Source organism: Lucilia sericata, unplaced genomic scaffold (genome assembly GCF_015586225.1).
Source record: "Lucilia sericata isolate MDLA Ls3-8-SP2 unplaced genomic scaffold, ASM1558622v1 Contig002079F_arrow, whole genome shotgun sequence".
Lineage (NCBI taxonomy): Eukaryota > Metazoa > Arthropoda > Insecta > Diptera > Calliphoridae > Lucilia > Lucilia sericata.
Window position 1 is genome coordinate 15,965 of NW_023995932.1, and position 16,788 is coordinate 32,752.

Consider the following 16,788-nt stretch of genomic DNA (forward strand, 5'->3'; position numbering starts at 1 on the left):
CAAATGCGAATATCTCCTAAACTATAAGAGATAATTTACTGCTACGACGATGAGGAGATTCTATATACGAAATTTTTTTTAAATCGGAACTCAAATGAAGAAATAGGATCGTTTTAAAAATTTAACATAGCCGAGGTGTCCTAATTTGAGGACCCCCGCCGGGCCCCTGGTTGGCCTATAAGGTCCAAATTCAAAACCTAAACTCGACCACGCCTCCTCTTTGTGCATACTAAATTTCATTAAAATCGGATTAACCGTTTAGAAGTTACCGAATTATTTCCCTCTTTTTTTTCCTATACCACTGTGCATCAATAATAGATGATCTAATGCCAAATATTCGCAGTCGTCTTTCAACAACAACACGTAGGACCAGTATGTTGTTCACCCTGCCTGACAACAGTGTATTTCGGGTACTATTTCGTCGACCGAATCGCCTCATAATTAGACTGGTCAACCGAGGAAGGGAGGATGTGTGAGGACCAAAGTTGGTACCCGTGTTTTGGTCCCACCAAAATAAATAGCCAGTATTTGTTTCTTTATTTTATGTTATTTTATAGTAATGAATTCGTGTTAATTTAAAAGTAACAATAAACAAATATTTTACTAAATGTGTTGTGTCCGTTAAATTTAAATGTAGTCTATTGTGAATTGTTTGTTTTGTGTAACTACAACTCTACAACAGAGTTGTAGCAAACGTCAAATGTGTTTACGTCAAGATGTCTGTATTAGTGTATGTCTGTGTGATCGTCCGATAGTATAAAAGACTGATCAACAGCAATACAAAGGGGCAGTTTGTTTTCGGCTGTTGATAAGGTAACTAGTTTGTTAGCTAAGTTACTATGTCAATACATTTTGATAAAAGGCGGTGTTGGTTGACCTGCCTTTTATTTATAATAAAAATGAATTAATTGTGATACTATGAGAAATGTGTGCGTGTTTGGTGTTAAATGTTACTTCCTTTAAAGTCCTTTTATTATCCTTTAAATAAAAAATGATATTTTTATAACGTTTTAAGAAAAAATAATCATAATTTGTTTTAATTATAAATTTCTGAGCTACCCCAGCTTTGAGGAGAAATTCCGTCGTTACACATTGTACGTAAACTATGACCAATTGTGGACTGATCGTGAAAAAATGTACAGTAAGATTTCTGTAGATAAAAACAATATTTGTGCCATAGTTTGTATGAATATCGTTATTTGGTAAATTGAGTTATGTGCGTTTAAAAGTTTTTCGGAAGGTAACCTTATATGGGAGCTATGACCAATTATGGACCTATTCAGAAAATTGTTTCTTTATATGAATTCTATTGACATAGAATTTAAATTTGCAAAATTTCGTAGATTCCGTTTGTAACACCGCGATATATTCATTTGAGATCCAACAAAGTATATAAGTATATATATTCTTGGTCCTTAAATTCTGAGTCGATTTAGATATGTCCGTCTGTCTGTATAAAACACGCTCACGTTAAAAGGAAGCAACGGAACTTTATGAAATTCACCCAAAATATTCATTGTTATCCTAAGCAGTTTGGCATTGAAAATCAAGAAGATCGGTGAAATTGGTTCAGAGTTATGAGTAAACATTTGAGACAACCAAAAAAAAAATTGTGCTTTTTCACATATTTTTTACAATTTTTTACAAAAACTACTGCAGATAAATTGATGAATTTTGTCAGAGATATAACTTTTGGTGCCAGGATCAACACTGTTAAAAGTCGGAAAAATCGGTTCACAATTACATGTACCTCCCATACAAATGTACATATTCCCCGAAATTAATTTATTATACCCTCCACCACCATCAGTGGTGATAGAGGGTATATATAACTTTGTCATTCCATGTGTAACACCAAGAAATATTCATCTGAGACCCAACAAAGTATATATATTCTTGGACCTTGAATTTCTGAGTCGATTTAGCTATGTCCGTCCGTCCGTCTGTCTGTATAAAACATTCTCACGTTAACACGAAGCAACAAAAATTAACGAAATTCACCCAAAATATTTATTATTGTCCTAGGCAGTTTGGTATTGAAAATAAGCAAAATCGGTTCACACCGGGAAAAGTTATGAATCAAAATTTGAAACAACCTCGAAAAAATAAGCATTTTTTACACATTCTGATGTAATTTTCTCGAAAACTATGCAAGATAATTCCATGAAAATCACCATACATTCGTTTCTACTCCTGCTGAAAATTGCCAGAATCGGTCAACAATTTCATATACCTCCCATACAAAAGTACATATTCCCGTAAAATGGGTTTTTTTTAATAACTTCCGTCACAATGTCGAAATCTTTACAAAATTTTACAAATTCAAATCGCAAATAATTCATTACTAAATTAAGATATCCACATAAAATTTGGTACAAGTATTCTTCTCACATACAGAAATATTACTTTGAAATTTTTTTTCCATCGGTCCATAATTGGTCATAGCTCCCATACAAGGTCCGCTCCCGAAAATCACTTATAATCACGCATAACTCATTACTAAATTAAGATATCCATATAAAATTTGGTATAAGTATTGCTCATACGCAAAGAAATTTTACTGTGAAATTTTACGCTATTATCAAAAAAACTAAAGTAAGGACGGTAAAAATTTTAAAATTTTAATTTTCAAATGCGAATATCTCCTAAACTATAAGAGATAATTTACTGCTACGACGATGAGGAGATTCTATATACGAAATTTTTTTTAAATCGGAACTCAAATGAAGAAATAGGATCGTTTTAAAAATTTAACATAGCCGAGGTGTCCTAATTTGAGGACCCCCGCCGGGCCCCTGGTTGGCCTATAAGGTCCAAATTCAAAACCTAAACTCGACCACGCCTCCTCTTTGTGCATACTAAATTTCATTAAAATCGGATTAACCGTTTAGAAGTTACCGAATTATTTCCCTCTTTTTTTTCCTATACCACTGTGCATCAATAATAGATGATCTAATGCCAAATATTCGCAGTCGTCTTTCAACAACAACACGTAGGACCAGTATGTTGTTCACCCTGCCTGACAACAGTGTATTTCGGGTACTATTTCGTCGACCGAATCGCCTCATAATTAGACTGGTCAACCGAGGAAGGGAGGATGTGTGAGGACCAAAGTTGGTACCCGTGTTTTGGTCCCACCAAAATAAATAGCCAGTATTTGTTTCTTTATTTTATGTTATTTTATTGTAATGAATTCGTGTTAATTTAAAAGTAACAATAAACAAATATTTTACTAAATGTGTTGTGTCCGTTAAATTTAAATGTAGTCTATTGTGAATTGTTTGTTTTGTGTAACTACAACTCTACAACAGAGTTGTAGCAAACGTCAAATGTGTTTACGTCAAGATGTGTGTATTAGTGTATGTCTGTGTGATCGTCCGATAGTATAAAAGACTGATCAACAGCAATACAAAGGGGCAGTTTGTTTTCGGCTGTTGATAAGGTAACTAGTTTGTTAGCTAAGTTACTATGTCAATACATTTTGATAAAAGGCGGTGTTGGTTGACCTGCCTTTTATTTATAATAAAAATGAATTAATTGTGATACTATGAGAAATGTGTGCGTGTTTGGTGTTAAATGTTACTTCCTTTAAAGTCCTTTTATTATCCTTTAAATAAAAAATGATATTTTTATAACGTTTTAAGAAAAAATAATCATAATTTGTTTTAATTATAAATTTCTGAGCTACCCCAGCTTTGAGGAGAAATTCCGTCGTTACACATTGTACGTAAACTATTACCAATTGTGGACCGATCGTGAAAAAATGTACAGTAAGATTTCTGTAGATAAAAGCAATATTTGTGCCATAGTTTGTATGAATATCGTTATTTGGTAAATTGAGTTATGTGCGTTTAAAAGTTTTTCGGAAGGTAACCTTATATGGGAGCTATGACCAATTATGGACCTATTCAGAAAATTGTTTCTTTATATGAATTCTATTGGCATAGAATTTAAATTTGCAAAATTTCGTAGATTCCGTTTGTAACACCGCGAAATATTCATTTGAGATCCAACAAAGTATATAAGTATATATATTCTTGGTCCTTAAATTCTGAGTCGATTTAGATATGTCCGTCTGTCTGTATAAAACACGCTCACGTTAAAAGGAAGCAACGGAACTTTATGAAATTCACCCAAAATATTCATTGTTATCCTAAGCAGTTTGGCATTGAAAATCAAGAAGATCGGTGAAATTGGTTCACAGTTATGAGTAAACATTTGAGACAACCTAAAAAAAAATTGTGCTTTTTCACATATTTTTTACAATTTTTTACAAAAACTACTGCAGATAAATTGATGAATTTTGTCAGAGATATAACTTTTGGTGCCAGGATCAACACTGTTAAAAGTCGGAAAAATCGGTTCACAATTACATGTACCTCCCATACAAATGTACATATTCCCCGAAATTAATTTATTATACCCTCCACCACCATCAGTGGTGATAGAGGGTATATATAACTTTGTCATTCCATGTGTAACACCAAGAAATATTCATCTGAGACCCAACAAAGTATATATATTCTTGGACCTTGAATTTCTGAGTCGATTTAGCTATGTCCGTCCGTCCGTCTGTCTGTATAAAACATTCTCACGTTAACACGAAGCAACAAAAATTAACGAAATTCATCCAAAATATTTATTATTGTCCTAGGCAGTTTGGTATTGAAAATAAGCAAAATCGGTTCACACCGGGAAAAGTTATGAATCAAAATTTGAAACAACCTCGAAAAAATAAGCATTTTTTACACATTCTGATGTAATTTTCTCGAAAACTATGCAAGATAATTCCATGAAAATCACCATACATTCGTTTCTACTCCTGCTGAAAATTGCCAGAATCGGTCAACAATTTCATATACCTCCCATACAAAAGTACATATTCCCGTAAAATGGGTTTTTTTTAATAACTTCCGTCACAATGTCGAAATCTTTACAAAATTTTACAAATTCAAATCGCAAATAATTCATTACTAAATTAAGATATCCACATAAAATTTGGTACAAGTATTCTTCTCACATACAGAAATATTACTTTGAAATTTTTTTTCCATCGGTCCATAATTGGTCATAGCTCCCATACAAGGTCCGCTCCCGAAAATCACTTATAATCACGCATAACTCATTACTAAATTAAGATATCCATATAAAATTTGGTATAAGTATTGCTCATACGCAAAGAAATTTTACTGTGAAAGTTTTTTCTGATCGGTCCATAATTGGTCATAGCTCCCATACAAGGTCCCCTCCCGAAAATCACTTAAACGCGCATAACTCACAACTAAATTAAGATATCCATATACAATTTGGTATACGTATTGCTCATATGCACGAAAATATTACTGTCAAATTTTTCTCCGTGCGGTCCATAATTGGTCACAGCTCCCATACAAGGTCCCCTCCCGAAAATCATTTAAACGCACATAACTCATTACAAAATTAAAATATCCACATATGCACGAAAATATTACTGTGAAGTTTTTCTCCGAGCGGTCCATAATTGGTCATAGCTCCCATTAAAGGTCCACTTCCGAAAATCACTTAAACGCACATAACTCATTACTAAATTAAGATATTTATATAAAGTTTAGCACAAGCATTGCTCATATACAGACAAATATTACTGTGAATTTGCTTCCTATCGGTCCATAATTGATTATAGCTCCCAAGGTCCCTTTCAGAAAAACACTTAAACTTAAACACTCATTATCAAATAGTGATACCCATAAAACATTTGGCATAAATACTATTTTTGTACACAGAAATGTTATTTGAACATTTTTTCATGATCAGTCCAACTTTGGTCATAGCTCCCATACAAGGTTCCCTCCCGAAAATCACTTAAACGCACATAACTCATTACAAAATATTTATATCCATACATTTAGCAAAAATATTGCTCTTATATACAAAAATTAAACTATGAAATTATTTTACGATCGGTCCATATTTGTTCATAACTCTCATACTAGGTCCCCTCTAGAAAATCACTTAAATGCACAATATTCATTACCAAATAATGATATAGATACAGAATTTTGAAATTTTGTCTTTATATACATAATTGGTCATAGCTCCCATACAAGGTCTTTTACGAAAATCTCTTAAACGCACATTACTCATTACCAAATAAAGTTATTAATAAACAAATAAGAAAGTATAGTCGGGCGAGACCGACCATATGATACCCTACACCAGTTATGAATATTAAATGTGATTTATTTTTCATAATAAAGCATTTATCTTCAATATTCCCTTGTTCCGATACATTTAAGCAATTTATGGATGAAAAACTAATTTTCTGAATGAAGCTTTATATGGGGACTAGAGGCAAATATGGACCAAGCCTGATAAAATTTTGTGAATATATTTATATTTACATAATATTTTTTTTTTTTGTGTTTATATTTATATTTATTTTTGAATTTTGTCATACATATAGTTTGGGAATCCACTAAGTTGAAAATCGAAAACAGTCTACAATTTCTTGTACCACCCATAGGGATTAAAAAATTTATTATTTTTCGCAAAAATTAAATAAAAACTGTCTAAAACAAACAGGATTCGAACTTAAAATCTCCCAGTTGCTAGTTTTACGCCATTTCCACTACACTATTAACTAACTTCGTAATTGCTTGCAACTAATATTCACATAGAAATTCTCTTTCCTGTTTGTGTAAAAAATTGTTGTTAACCCAAGATCAAATAAGAGTGCACATTGAGAAAGTGTAACTGTTAATTTCTTATGCTATTCAGCAACATCAGTGTTGATAACAGTTATTCAGCAGCAATGTTTTGTACAAACAAAAAATAACATGGCATTTTTATATGAAAAATATTAGTTAACGAAGGGCAAAATAATGAAGTGGTGTTGTGGATGGAAGGGAGAATTAACAAACTGAGCATTGCAGGTTCGATTCCTGGTCGATTTATCTTTTTTTGTCATAAATAATTTAATTTTTTTTTTTTTTTAAATCAAATTAAGTGTCGAAATTCGGTTCAACAATAAAAATTTAAAAGCAATTTTTTTTTTTCATAGGATCAACAACGTTGAAAATCTATTGTACCTCCCGTACAAAATTATATAAGTTTTATAACTATAACTATTACCATACATTTCTCTTACACATAGAAATTATTTTAAATACAGAAGTTAGGTTAAATTTAGTACGCTCTGTGACAGTTTTAAAAGGTAGTTTTGTTATACCCTACACCACTTTAGTGGGGAGGGTATATTGGGTTTGTGCTGATATTTGTAACATACAAAAATATTCGTCCTATACCCATGTTAAAGTATACCAATAGGCTTAGAATCGTTTTCTGAGCTATGTCCGTCCGTCCGTCTGGCTGGCTGGCTGGCTGTCCATGTGAACCTTGTGCGCAAGGTACAGGTCGCAATTTTCAAGATAATTGGATGGAGTTTGGCACACACTCCTTGCCCAAGGACGAAGCCTATTGAAAATGGTTAAAATCGGTCCATTATTTCACCTAGCCCCCATACAACAGAACCCCCCGAAAAGGGCTTCTGAGCTCATAATTATGTTAAATATACCTGTATATTGATAAAAAAGCGGCACAACTAAGTTTTATACAAACCTTGATGATCTTGCCAAATTTCATAGAGATCGGGCCTTATTTGACCCTAGCTCCCATACAAAGTCCCCTTCAGAAAATTACTTGAATGTCCAAAATTAACTTATAAACACAAATATAGCGATGAAATTAAGCACAATAAAATACTATGTAAATATAAATATATTCACAAAATTTTATCAGGCTTGGTCCATATTTGCCCCTAGCCCCCATATAAAGCTTCATTCAGAAAATTAGTTTTTCATCCATAAATTTCTTTAATGTATCGGAACAAGGTAATAGAAGATAAATTCTTTATTATGAAAAATAAATCACATTTAATATTCATAACTGTTGTATTGTATCATATGGTCGGTCACGCCCGACTATACTTTCTTACTTGTTTTTAATTGCATATTGTAAGGCGTAATGAAAGTAAGTCTATAATATTAAGGTAAATTTGAATCAATCCATAAAATTTGAAATCCACTCTAACTTATTTCTATTTAATTCATAAGGGGGTTCCAAGCCACCCCCTGATGAAAGTCCGCTTTTTTCCCCAAAATGTTCAGATGAATATGAAAGTTCTGAGTGCAAAATTTTAAGAATATATTTCTATTAGTTTCCAAGATAAAAGATTTTTTGTATTTAATTCATATGTGAGGTGTCGCTCCTCCCATTGGTAGTCCGCCAATTTATTACCTAAAATGTTTACAGGTATGTTAAAAAATTTGAAGATTTTAACTCTAAGATAAACGAATTTTTGTACTTAATTAATATGGGAGGTGCCACGCCCCCTAGTGCTAGTGCTATCCTAAATAATCATATTGAAACTTAAGTGCCTCCGACAAAATTTGAGGACTCTAACTGTTATATTTTTTGAGATATAATATTTTCTTAATACGGAAGGTGCCACGCCCACTATAGCCATTCCGCCCATTTTGTCCAAAAATGTTCAGATACTAAACTAATTTGTGCAAAATTTTATAAATCAAGTTCTATTAGTTTACCAGATAAACGAAATTTTATATTTAATGCATATGGGAGGTGCCAAGTTCCCCATTGAAAGTCCGACCGTTATGCTCTAAATGTTTACATGAAGTTCTTCATGTAAAATTTGAAGATTCTAGCTCGAATAGTTTCTCAGATATACGAATTTTTCTGTTTGATTCATATGGTAGGTGCCGCTCCCCTCAATGGTAGTCCGCCAATTTATTACCCAAAATGTTTAGATGGATGTTAAAGTTATTCGTGCAAAATTTTAAGATTTAAACTGTAATAGTTTCCAAGATAAACGTAGCTTTGTATTTAATTTATATGGGAGGTGCCACACCCCCTAATTTGTCCTAAATAATTATATTGACACTAAAGTTGCTCCGACAAAATTACGGATATAATATTTTCTCAATATGGGTGTGGCTCCTCGCCTACTTGGAATTTTAAAATAAAAAATAGCCTATTACCTATTCCAGACATACAGGAATACGCTGTGAAAATTTGAATAAAATTGGTTCAGCCGTTTAGTAGTCTATAACGTTCAAACATACAAACACACATTCATTTTTATATACATAGATATAGATACATATATAGGATTAAAAAATCTTAAGTTCATAAAATTGATCAAATTTGCATATCATTTCAATTTTGGCACAGAGTACATTTCTCAGTATATTGTATTTTCCCTATTCACGCAAATAACTTTGTCAGTTTTTAAGCTACAACAGTTTCGTATACCTCAACTTAATCCATAAAAAGGCAATTTCTTCTGATATATCACTTATTGAAAATCTTAAGTTCATAAAATTTGCATATCATTATAATTTTGGTATAAAGTACATTTCTTAGCACAATGTATTTTCCCTATTCACGCAAATAACTTTGTTAGTTTTCAAGCTACGATAGTTTCGTATACCTCATTTTAATCCATAAAAACGCACTTTCTTTTGATATATCATTTATTAAAAAATCTTAAGTTCATAAAATTTACATATCATTACAATTTTGGTACATAGAACATTTCTTAGCACAATGTATTTTCCCTATTCACGCAAATAACTTTGTCAGTTTTCAAGCTACGGCAGTTTCGTATACCTCATTTTAATCCATAAGGAACGCACTTTCTTTTGATATATCATTTATTCACAAATCTTAAGTTCATAAAATTTATCGAATTTGCATATCATTACAATTTTGGTACAGAGTAGTTTTATAAAAAGTGGGCGTAGAAAGGGGCGTGCCATCCGATCACTATCTTATATATAGCCTATAGATCTTTCCAAGCTTATACCAATCGGTATGCAAAATTTCATGCATAAAAAGTGGGCGTAGAAAGGGGTGTGCCATCCGATCACTATCTTATATATAGCCTATAGATCTTTCCAAGCTTATACCAATCGGTATGCAAAATTTCATGCAAATCGGTTTAGCAGTTTTTGCATATTGTGATTGCAAAATATGTGTAATAATAGTTTTACAAAAAGTGGTCATAAAAAGGGGCGTGGCAACTGACCAAGATCTTATGTAGCCTATTGTGTCTTTTGGAGTTAGACCTATTAGCGGTCCAAATTTCATGTTCAGTTTCGGTTCAGTAGTTTTGCCGTGAAAGCGTAACAAACAAACAAACAGTCTGTTTTATATATATGTATATAGGATTTTAAAGTTAGTTTAAAAAAATTACAATTCATACTTGATCCTGAAAGTCCTTCTTCGCCACTGCCGCTATCTGACATTATATTTTTCTAATGTTCCACCAATTATTGCCTTACTTTTGACCAAGTATCTAAAAATAAAAAAAATATATATTATTTATAGTGCAATGTTTATAGCTAAGAACGTACATCTTTTATTTGCTCCTTTTTACTTTGTCTCCAACACCAACGCTCACTACATTTGAAATTCTGTTTAAATTCCGCATAAGTTTGAACGTACTCCACCTGCAACGAAAAAATTATTTGTTTTAATATGTACGATTAACAACCACAGATTTTCAACATTAAGAATGAGTTAACAACAATCATACAATGTTTTTATACCCACCATCAACAAAAATGGTTTTGTTATTCCGTTTAAAATACGTCGAAATATTGGTCATAGACCCACAAAAGTAAACATGTGTGTATATTATAGGTCCTTATTAAATTCTAAGAGGATCTAGCCATTTCCGTCCGTTGAAATCACGATAGAGACCAAACGAAAAGAGCTAGGGAATTGAAATTTACTAAATTGAAAATGGGCAACATTTCCACGTTTTCGCATGGCCCCATACAACCCTCTATATGTTTCCGTTCGGACCACTGTTGCCAATTTAGCTATTTTCTCGTCAAATCTAGTGATTTTTAGTCCCATTGCGGGAAAAAATATGACTTAGCTATTGGCGGGAAATCTAGCGATTTTTTTTAGATTTTATATATTGATAATATCGGTTAAAAGTAGCTACAAATGACGATATTTATATATAACATATGCATTCAATGGAAATTCTTTGAGTTCTAGTCAGCAACTTAACAGCTGTATGTATTATACAGGTTGTTTTGAATGTTTTGAAGAACATAATTATGAATATATTCAGAACAGTGATTTCTTCCTTATAATAAAACAAGTTAGAGTGCTATATTCGGCTGTGCCGAATCTAAAATACCCTCCACCAGCAAGCTATTTATACCCTACACCACTTTAGTGGGGAGGGTATATTGGGTTTGTGCTGATGTTTGTAACATACAAAAATATTCGTCCTATACCCACCTTAAAGTATACCAATCGGCTTAGAATCGTTTTTTGAGTCGATTAAGCTATGTCCGTCCGTCTGGCTGGCTGTCAATGTTAACCTTGTGCGCAAGGTACAGGTCACAATTTTCAAGATAATTGGATGAAATTTGGCACACAAGGACGAAGTCTGTTGAAAATGGTTAAAATCGGTCCTATAAATGAAGACACATTTATATTTTATAAAAATTTAAAAATATTTATTTGTTAACAGTCAAAATTGCTTCTAATGTGTTTTTAGTTAAAAATCTAATGAAAATTTTTTACAATATAAAAAAAGAATATTTGATTAAAAATGTTTTTAGAATATAAAGTATAAAGTATTAGGAGTGGTGCCTACAGTACCCCCCTCTCAATGGACACGGAAACGTTCTTGAAGCTTTACAGTTTTGTCGGATCTAGTTCTCAACATATCTTGCTTATTTTTAGTATTTTTAATATTTGCTTCCAAAGCGTCATGTACAAAAAATGCGGGCTTGAGTCTGTCTATTGATACAGTTTCCTGTTTATTTTGAATCAAAATTTTAAACGTTTTTTGATTACGTTGCAAAACTTGGAACGGTCCAGCATATTTAGGTTGTAGAGGTTTTAAGTAACAGTCTCGTCGTACCCAAACATGAGAACACTGCTTGAGATCTTGGTAAACAAAAAACTTAGTTGAATTGTTTTGATGATGTGAGATTTCTGTAGATTTAAGGTTAGTAACTATTTCTCTAATTGTTGCTAGATGGGATGTAGGATCTAATTGATCACAGGTTTTAAAGAATTCCCCTGGAAGTTGTACCATTTCTCCATACAACATTTCTGATGGAGATGAACCAAGTTCCTCTTTTATGCTTGCCCTTAATCCAAACAGAACTGTATTTAATGAGACAGTCCATTGTTTATTGTCAGCACATGTGAGACCGGCTTTCAATGTTCGGTGAAAACGTTCTACCATTCCATTTGCTTGTGGATGGTATGATGTTGTGAAATTGTGAACTATACCCAAATTCTTTGTAATCTCACTGAACATGTGGGAGGTAAATTGACTACCTCGATCAGTTACGATAGTACTTGGAACACCAAAACGACATACCTTCATAGAAAACTCTGAATACGGTCTCAGCTTTAATATCTTAAGTGGAAAAGCTTCGGGCCAACGGCTGAAACGATCAACACATGTTAATATATATGAATATCCCTCTGATGGAGGCAAAGGTCCAACGATGTCCAAATGAATCATTGAAAACCGGTTAGTCACAACAGGGAAATTTGCAAGTTGGCTTTTGATACGTCTAGTAATTTTGGAACGTTGACAGTCTTGGCAACCACGAGACCAATCGTTGACAATCTTGTTCATTGATTGCCAAAAAAATTTGGAGCAAATGAGTTTTCTAGTCGCACGTATTCCAGGATGAGAAAGTGTATGAATATTTTTAAATATTATCTTTCGAAATTCGTTTGTAATATATGGCCGAGCTACACCAGTTGACATTTCACAATGGACTTGATAATCTGTATTTGGAAGTGTTATAAGAACAAGTTTTAAATTACCTGGAGACTGCAACAACTCTTTAAGTTGGAGGTCTTTCCTTTGAGATTCACTTAACTTTTTGTAATCTATGGCTTGAATTTGAATTTCCTCAATTCGCGAAAGAGCATCGGCTATAGCATTTTCCACTCCAGATATATGCCTAATATCAGTAGAAAACTGAGCAATAAAATCAAGATGGTTTCTCTGACGGGGTGATGCCTTATCTAATTTTTGTTTAAACGCAAATGTTAATGGCCGATGATCAGTATATATGGTAAATTTTCGGGCTTCTAATAGATGACGAAAATGACGAATAGCTTTATATATAGCTAAAAGTTCACGGTCATATGTGCTGTATTTCCCTTGAGTGGTGTTAAGTTTTTTACTGAAAAATCCAAGGGGTTGCCAGGACTTGTCAACGAATTGTTCGAGAACTGCACCAACAGCGAAATTTGATGCGTCAACTTTTAGTGCCAATTTTCCATTTGGAGCTGGGTGGGCCAAAAATGTTGTATCAGCTAATGCTTTCTTGCAGTTGTTAAATGCATTTATGGATTCTTGTGTCCAGGGTATTTCTCGGTTGTCATTCTTTTTTGTTGTCCCTTTCAAAAAATTATTGAGCATAGCTTGTGCAGTAGCACCATGAGGAAGGAATTTGCGATAAAAATTCAGCATAGCTAGAAATCTTCTCAATTCTTTAATGGTTTTTGGTAGAGGGTATTCGTTGATACACTTGACTTTTTCTGGAAGTGGGGAAATACCATTTGAAGTGATGTGATGTCCAAGGAAATCAATCTCTGTAGCACCAAAAACGCATTTTGCGGGATTCACTTTAATTTCATACTCTTTAAACCGCTCAAAAAGGATCTTCAGATGTTTAATATGTTCTTCTTCAGATTTTGAGAAAACACAAACGTCATCAATGTAGATGAATACGAAGTCAAGTCCTCTACAAACTCCGTCAATGAAGCGCTGAAATGTTTGAGCAGCATTGCACAACCCGAAGGGCATTCTCAGGAACTCGAATAACCCGAAGGGTGTGATTACTGCAGTCTTCGGAATATCATCTGGGTGTACTGGATTTGATGAAAAGCTTTAATTAGATCTAATTTTGAAAAAATTACCGATCCATGAAGAGTCATTTGAAAATCCGTTAAATATGGGACAGGATATTTGTCGGCAACAGTTATTCTGTTTAGAGCCCTGTAATCACCACAGGGACGCCATTCACCGTTAGGTTTTTTTACCATATGAAGGGGATTTGACCAGTTACTGCTGGATGGTCTAATTATTCCTTTGTCCAACATGTACTGGAATTCATCTTTAGCAGCTTTCAATTTAACAGGATCTAGTCGCCTCGGCCTACACGAAATACTTGGTCCCTGGGTGATTATGTGATGATAGATGCCATGATTTGATTCAAAAGTATCAGATGGAGTGAAAATTTCTGGATACTTTTTAAGCAAATTGTGATATATACTATCACCAGAAACCATTTTGATGCCAGCAAACGATTCATTGACTATATTACCATTCGTTTTTAGATTGGTTGTACCATCAACTAACGCTCTCTGCTTCAAGTCTGGAAGAAGATGGTAATGACGAAGGAAATCAGCTCTGATGATTGGGCGCGATACATCAGCAATTACGAATTTCCATTTGAAACACCTACGTAAACCTAAGTCTAAATTGAGAACGATATTGCCATAGGTTTTGATTTCTGTACCGTTTGCTGCGTATAGTGAAAGTTTTTGAGGTGACTTACGATTTTTACAAGGGTATACTGAAATTTCAGCCCCAGTGTCGACAAGAAATTATATTTTTGAGTATTTTTCTGTTATAAATAAACGACCATTATATAATTCATCCATACAAGCGGTCGAAGAACTTGTATGAGAGTTGTTTAGTTTTTTTGTGTTTCAAATTTGCACGGTTGAATACATTTTCGTCTTTTTCAGCAAAACGCCAATGGTACCAACATAAACCTGACTCCTTTCTATTTGTTAAACTTCCTCTTGAACGAGATCGAGCTTTAAAAGATGAGGAATTTGTGCGTTGACTTGACAGTGAGTGAGTTTCCAAAGCATCAATCCGAGAAATAATGTTGTCCAATTTACTCGAAATATCTGCATTTTGAGGCGTAGATACTTCAGAAACAAACATGGATGTTGAACTTGAAAAAGCTTCAACAATTTTGTCGGCTTGGAAAGATAATTTATCAACGTCATTTGTTTCACAAACAGCTAAAATACTCTTAACCTTGTCCGGCAAACGTTCCATAAAGAGTGTTTTCAAAATATCACTGCTAACTTTACCGTTGGAAAGAGATTTCATACGTTGAAGGTAATGGGATGGTTTTTGGTCACCCATATCCATACCACTTAGTAATAGTTTTAGTTGATGCTCTGCAGATTCAGCGAATGATTTGATTATGCGCTCTTTTAGAGTTTCATATTTACCAGATGTAGGTGGAGAAATAATTATGTCTTTAACCAAAAATAATACAGATTGGTCCAAATTCATTACCAAATATTCAAATTTGGTAGTGTCTTGAGTTATTCCACACATACGGAAACTTGCTTCAACTTGAAGGAACCAAACCTCTGGTTTATCCTTCCAAAATGCAGGAAGTTTAGGAGTTTTTGCAGAAGAAATTTCTGGAGACACTGCCGGAGGTGGTGTAGGATTTGATTGTGGCATCTCTTGCGATGCGCTTCTTGATGGCAAGTCTTCAAAAACAGGCATGTTGATTGTTGCAATTATATTAACTTTTCTTACGGGGTCACCAATTATAAATGAAGACACATTAATATTTTATAAAAATTTAAAAATATTTATTTGTTAACAGTCAAAATTGCTTCTAATGTGTTTTTAGTTAAAAATCTAATGAAAATTTTTTACAATATAAAAAAGAATATTTGATTAAAAATGTTTTTAGAATATAAAGTATAAAGTATTAGGAGTGGTGCCTACAGTCCATTATTTCACCTAGCCCCCATACAACAGAACCCCCCGAAAAGGGCTGCTGAGCTCATAATTATATTAAAAATACCTGTATATTAATAAAAAGCGGCACAACTAAGTTTTATACGAGCCTTGATGACCATGCCAAATTTCATAGAGATCGGGACTCATTTGATCCTAGCTCCCATACAAAGTCACCTTCAGAAAATTACTTGAATGTCCAAAATTAACTTATAAACACAAATATCGCGATTAAATTCAGCACAATAAAATATTATGTAAATATAAATGTATTCACAAAATTTTATCGGACTTGGTCCATATTTGCCCCTTGCCCCCATATAAAGCCTCTTTCAGAAAATTAGTTTTTCATCCATAAATTGCTTAAATGTATCGGAACAAGGGAATATTGAAGATAAATGCGTAGGATATCATATGGTGTAGGGTATCATATGGTTGGCCACGCCCGACAATACTTTCTTACTCGTTTTAATTAAAACCCATTAAGCTATCTAGTTTTTAGATTTTATTGGCAAAATTGTTGTTTCCGTATTGATATGCATATGTCAATCTCATTTTAATTAAGTCCAGAAAATTTTTCGAAAATATTTTAATGTAATGATTTATCTATACACAGAACATTTTTACGTCGAATTTTATCCGGTTATAATCATTTAATAACGAATTAAGTGGTATTAAGTGATTTTCAAAAGTAAACCTTATGTGGGAGCTAAGACAACTTATGGACCGATCCGGAAAAAATTCCGCAGAATGATTTATATGCTCACAAAACATATTCAAGTCGTGCGTTTACGTGATTTTCCTAAGTGGACCTTATATGGGAGCCTATCCGGAAAAAATTCATATAAAGACAAAACATATTTATGTCGAATTTTATCATGATAACTTTATTTGGCAATGAAATATGCGCATTTAAGTGATTTTCGGAAATGGGCCTTATTCGGGAGCTA

At 33.2% G+C, this 16,788-nt stretch overlaps 1 protein-coding gene and 1 long non-coding RNA gene across 2 annotated transcripts; both read right to left on the minus strand.

Moving 5' to 3' along the window:
• Positions 1 to 10,252: 10,252 nt before the first annotated feature.
• On the minus strand, positions 10,253 to 11,394 carry LOC119613351. Its single transcript, XR_005232223.1, has 3 exons — positions 11,317 to 11,394; positions 10,413 to 10,508; positions 10,253 to 10,354 (listed from the first exon to the last, which is right to left on the minus strand). It is a non-coding gene; the product is annotated as an uncharacterized LOC119613351 (long non-coding RNA).
• Positions 11,395 to 14,716: 3,322 nt separating this feature from the next.
• On the minus strand, positions 14,717 to 15,598 carry LOC119613350. The gene has a single exon (XM_037969368.1). The coding sequence runs from the start codon at positions 15,596 to 15,598 to the stop codon at positions 14,717 to 14,719; it is 882 nt and encodes a 293-aa protein (XP_037825296.1).
• Between the last annotated feature and the right edge of the window lie 1,190 nt (positions 15,599 to 16,788).

Coding starts and splice junctions, on each gene's coding strand:
- LOC119613350 (XM_037969368.1), bottom strand. CDS start 15,598: ATGCCTGTTTTTGAAGACTTGCCATCAAGAAGCGCATCGCAAGAGATG.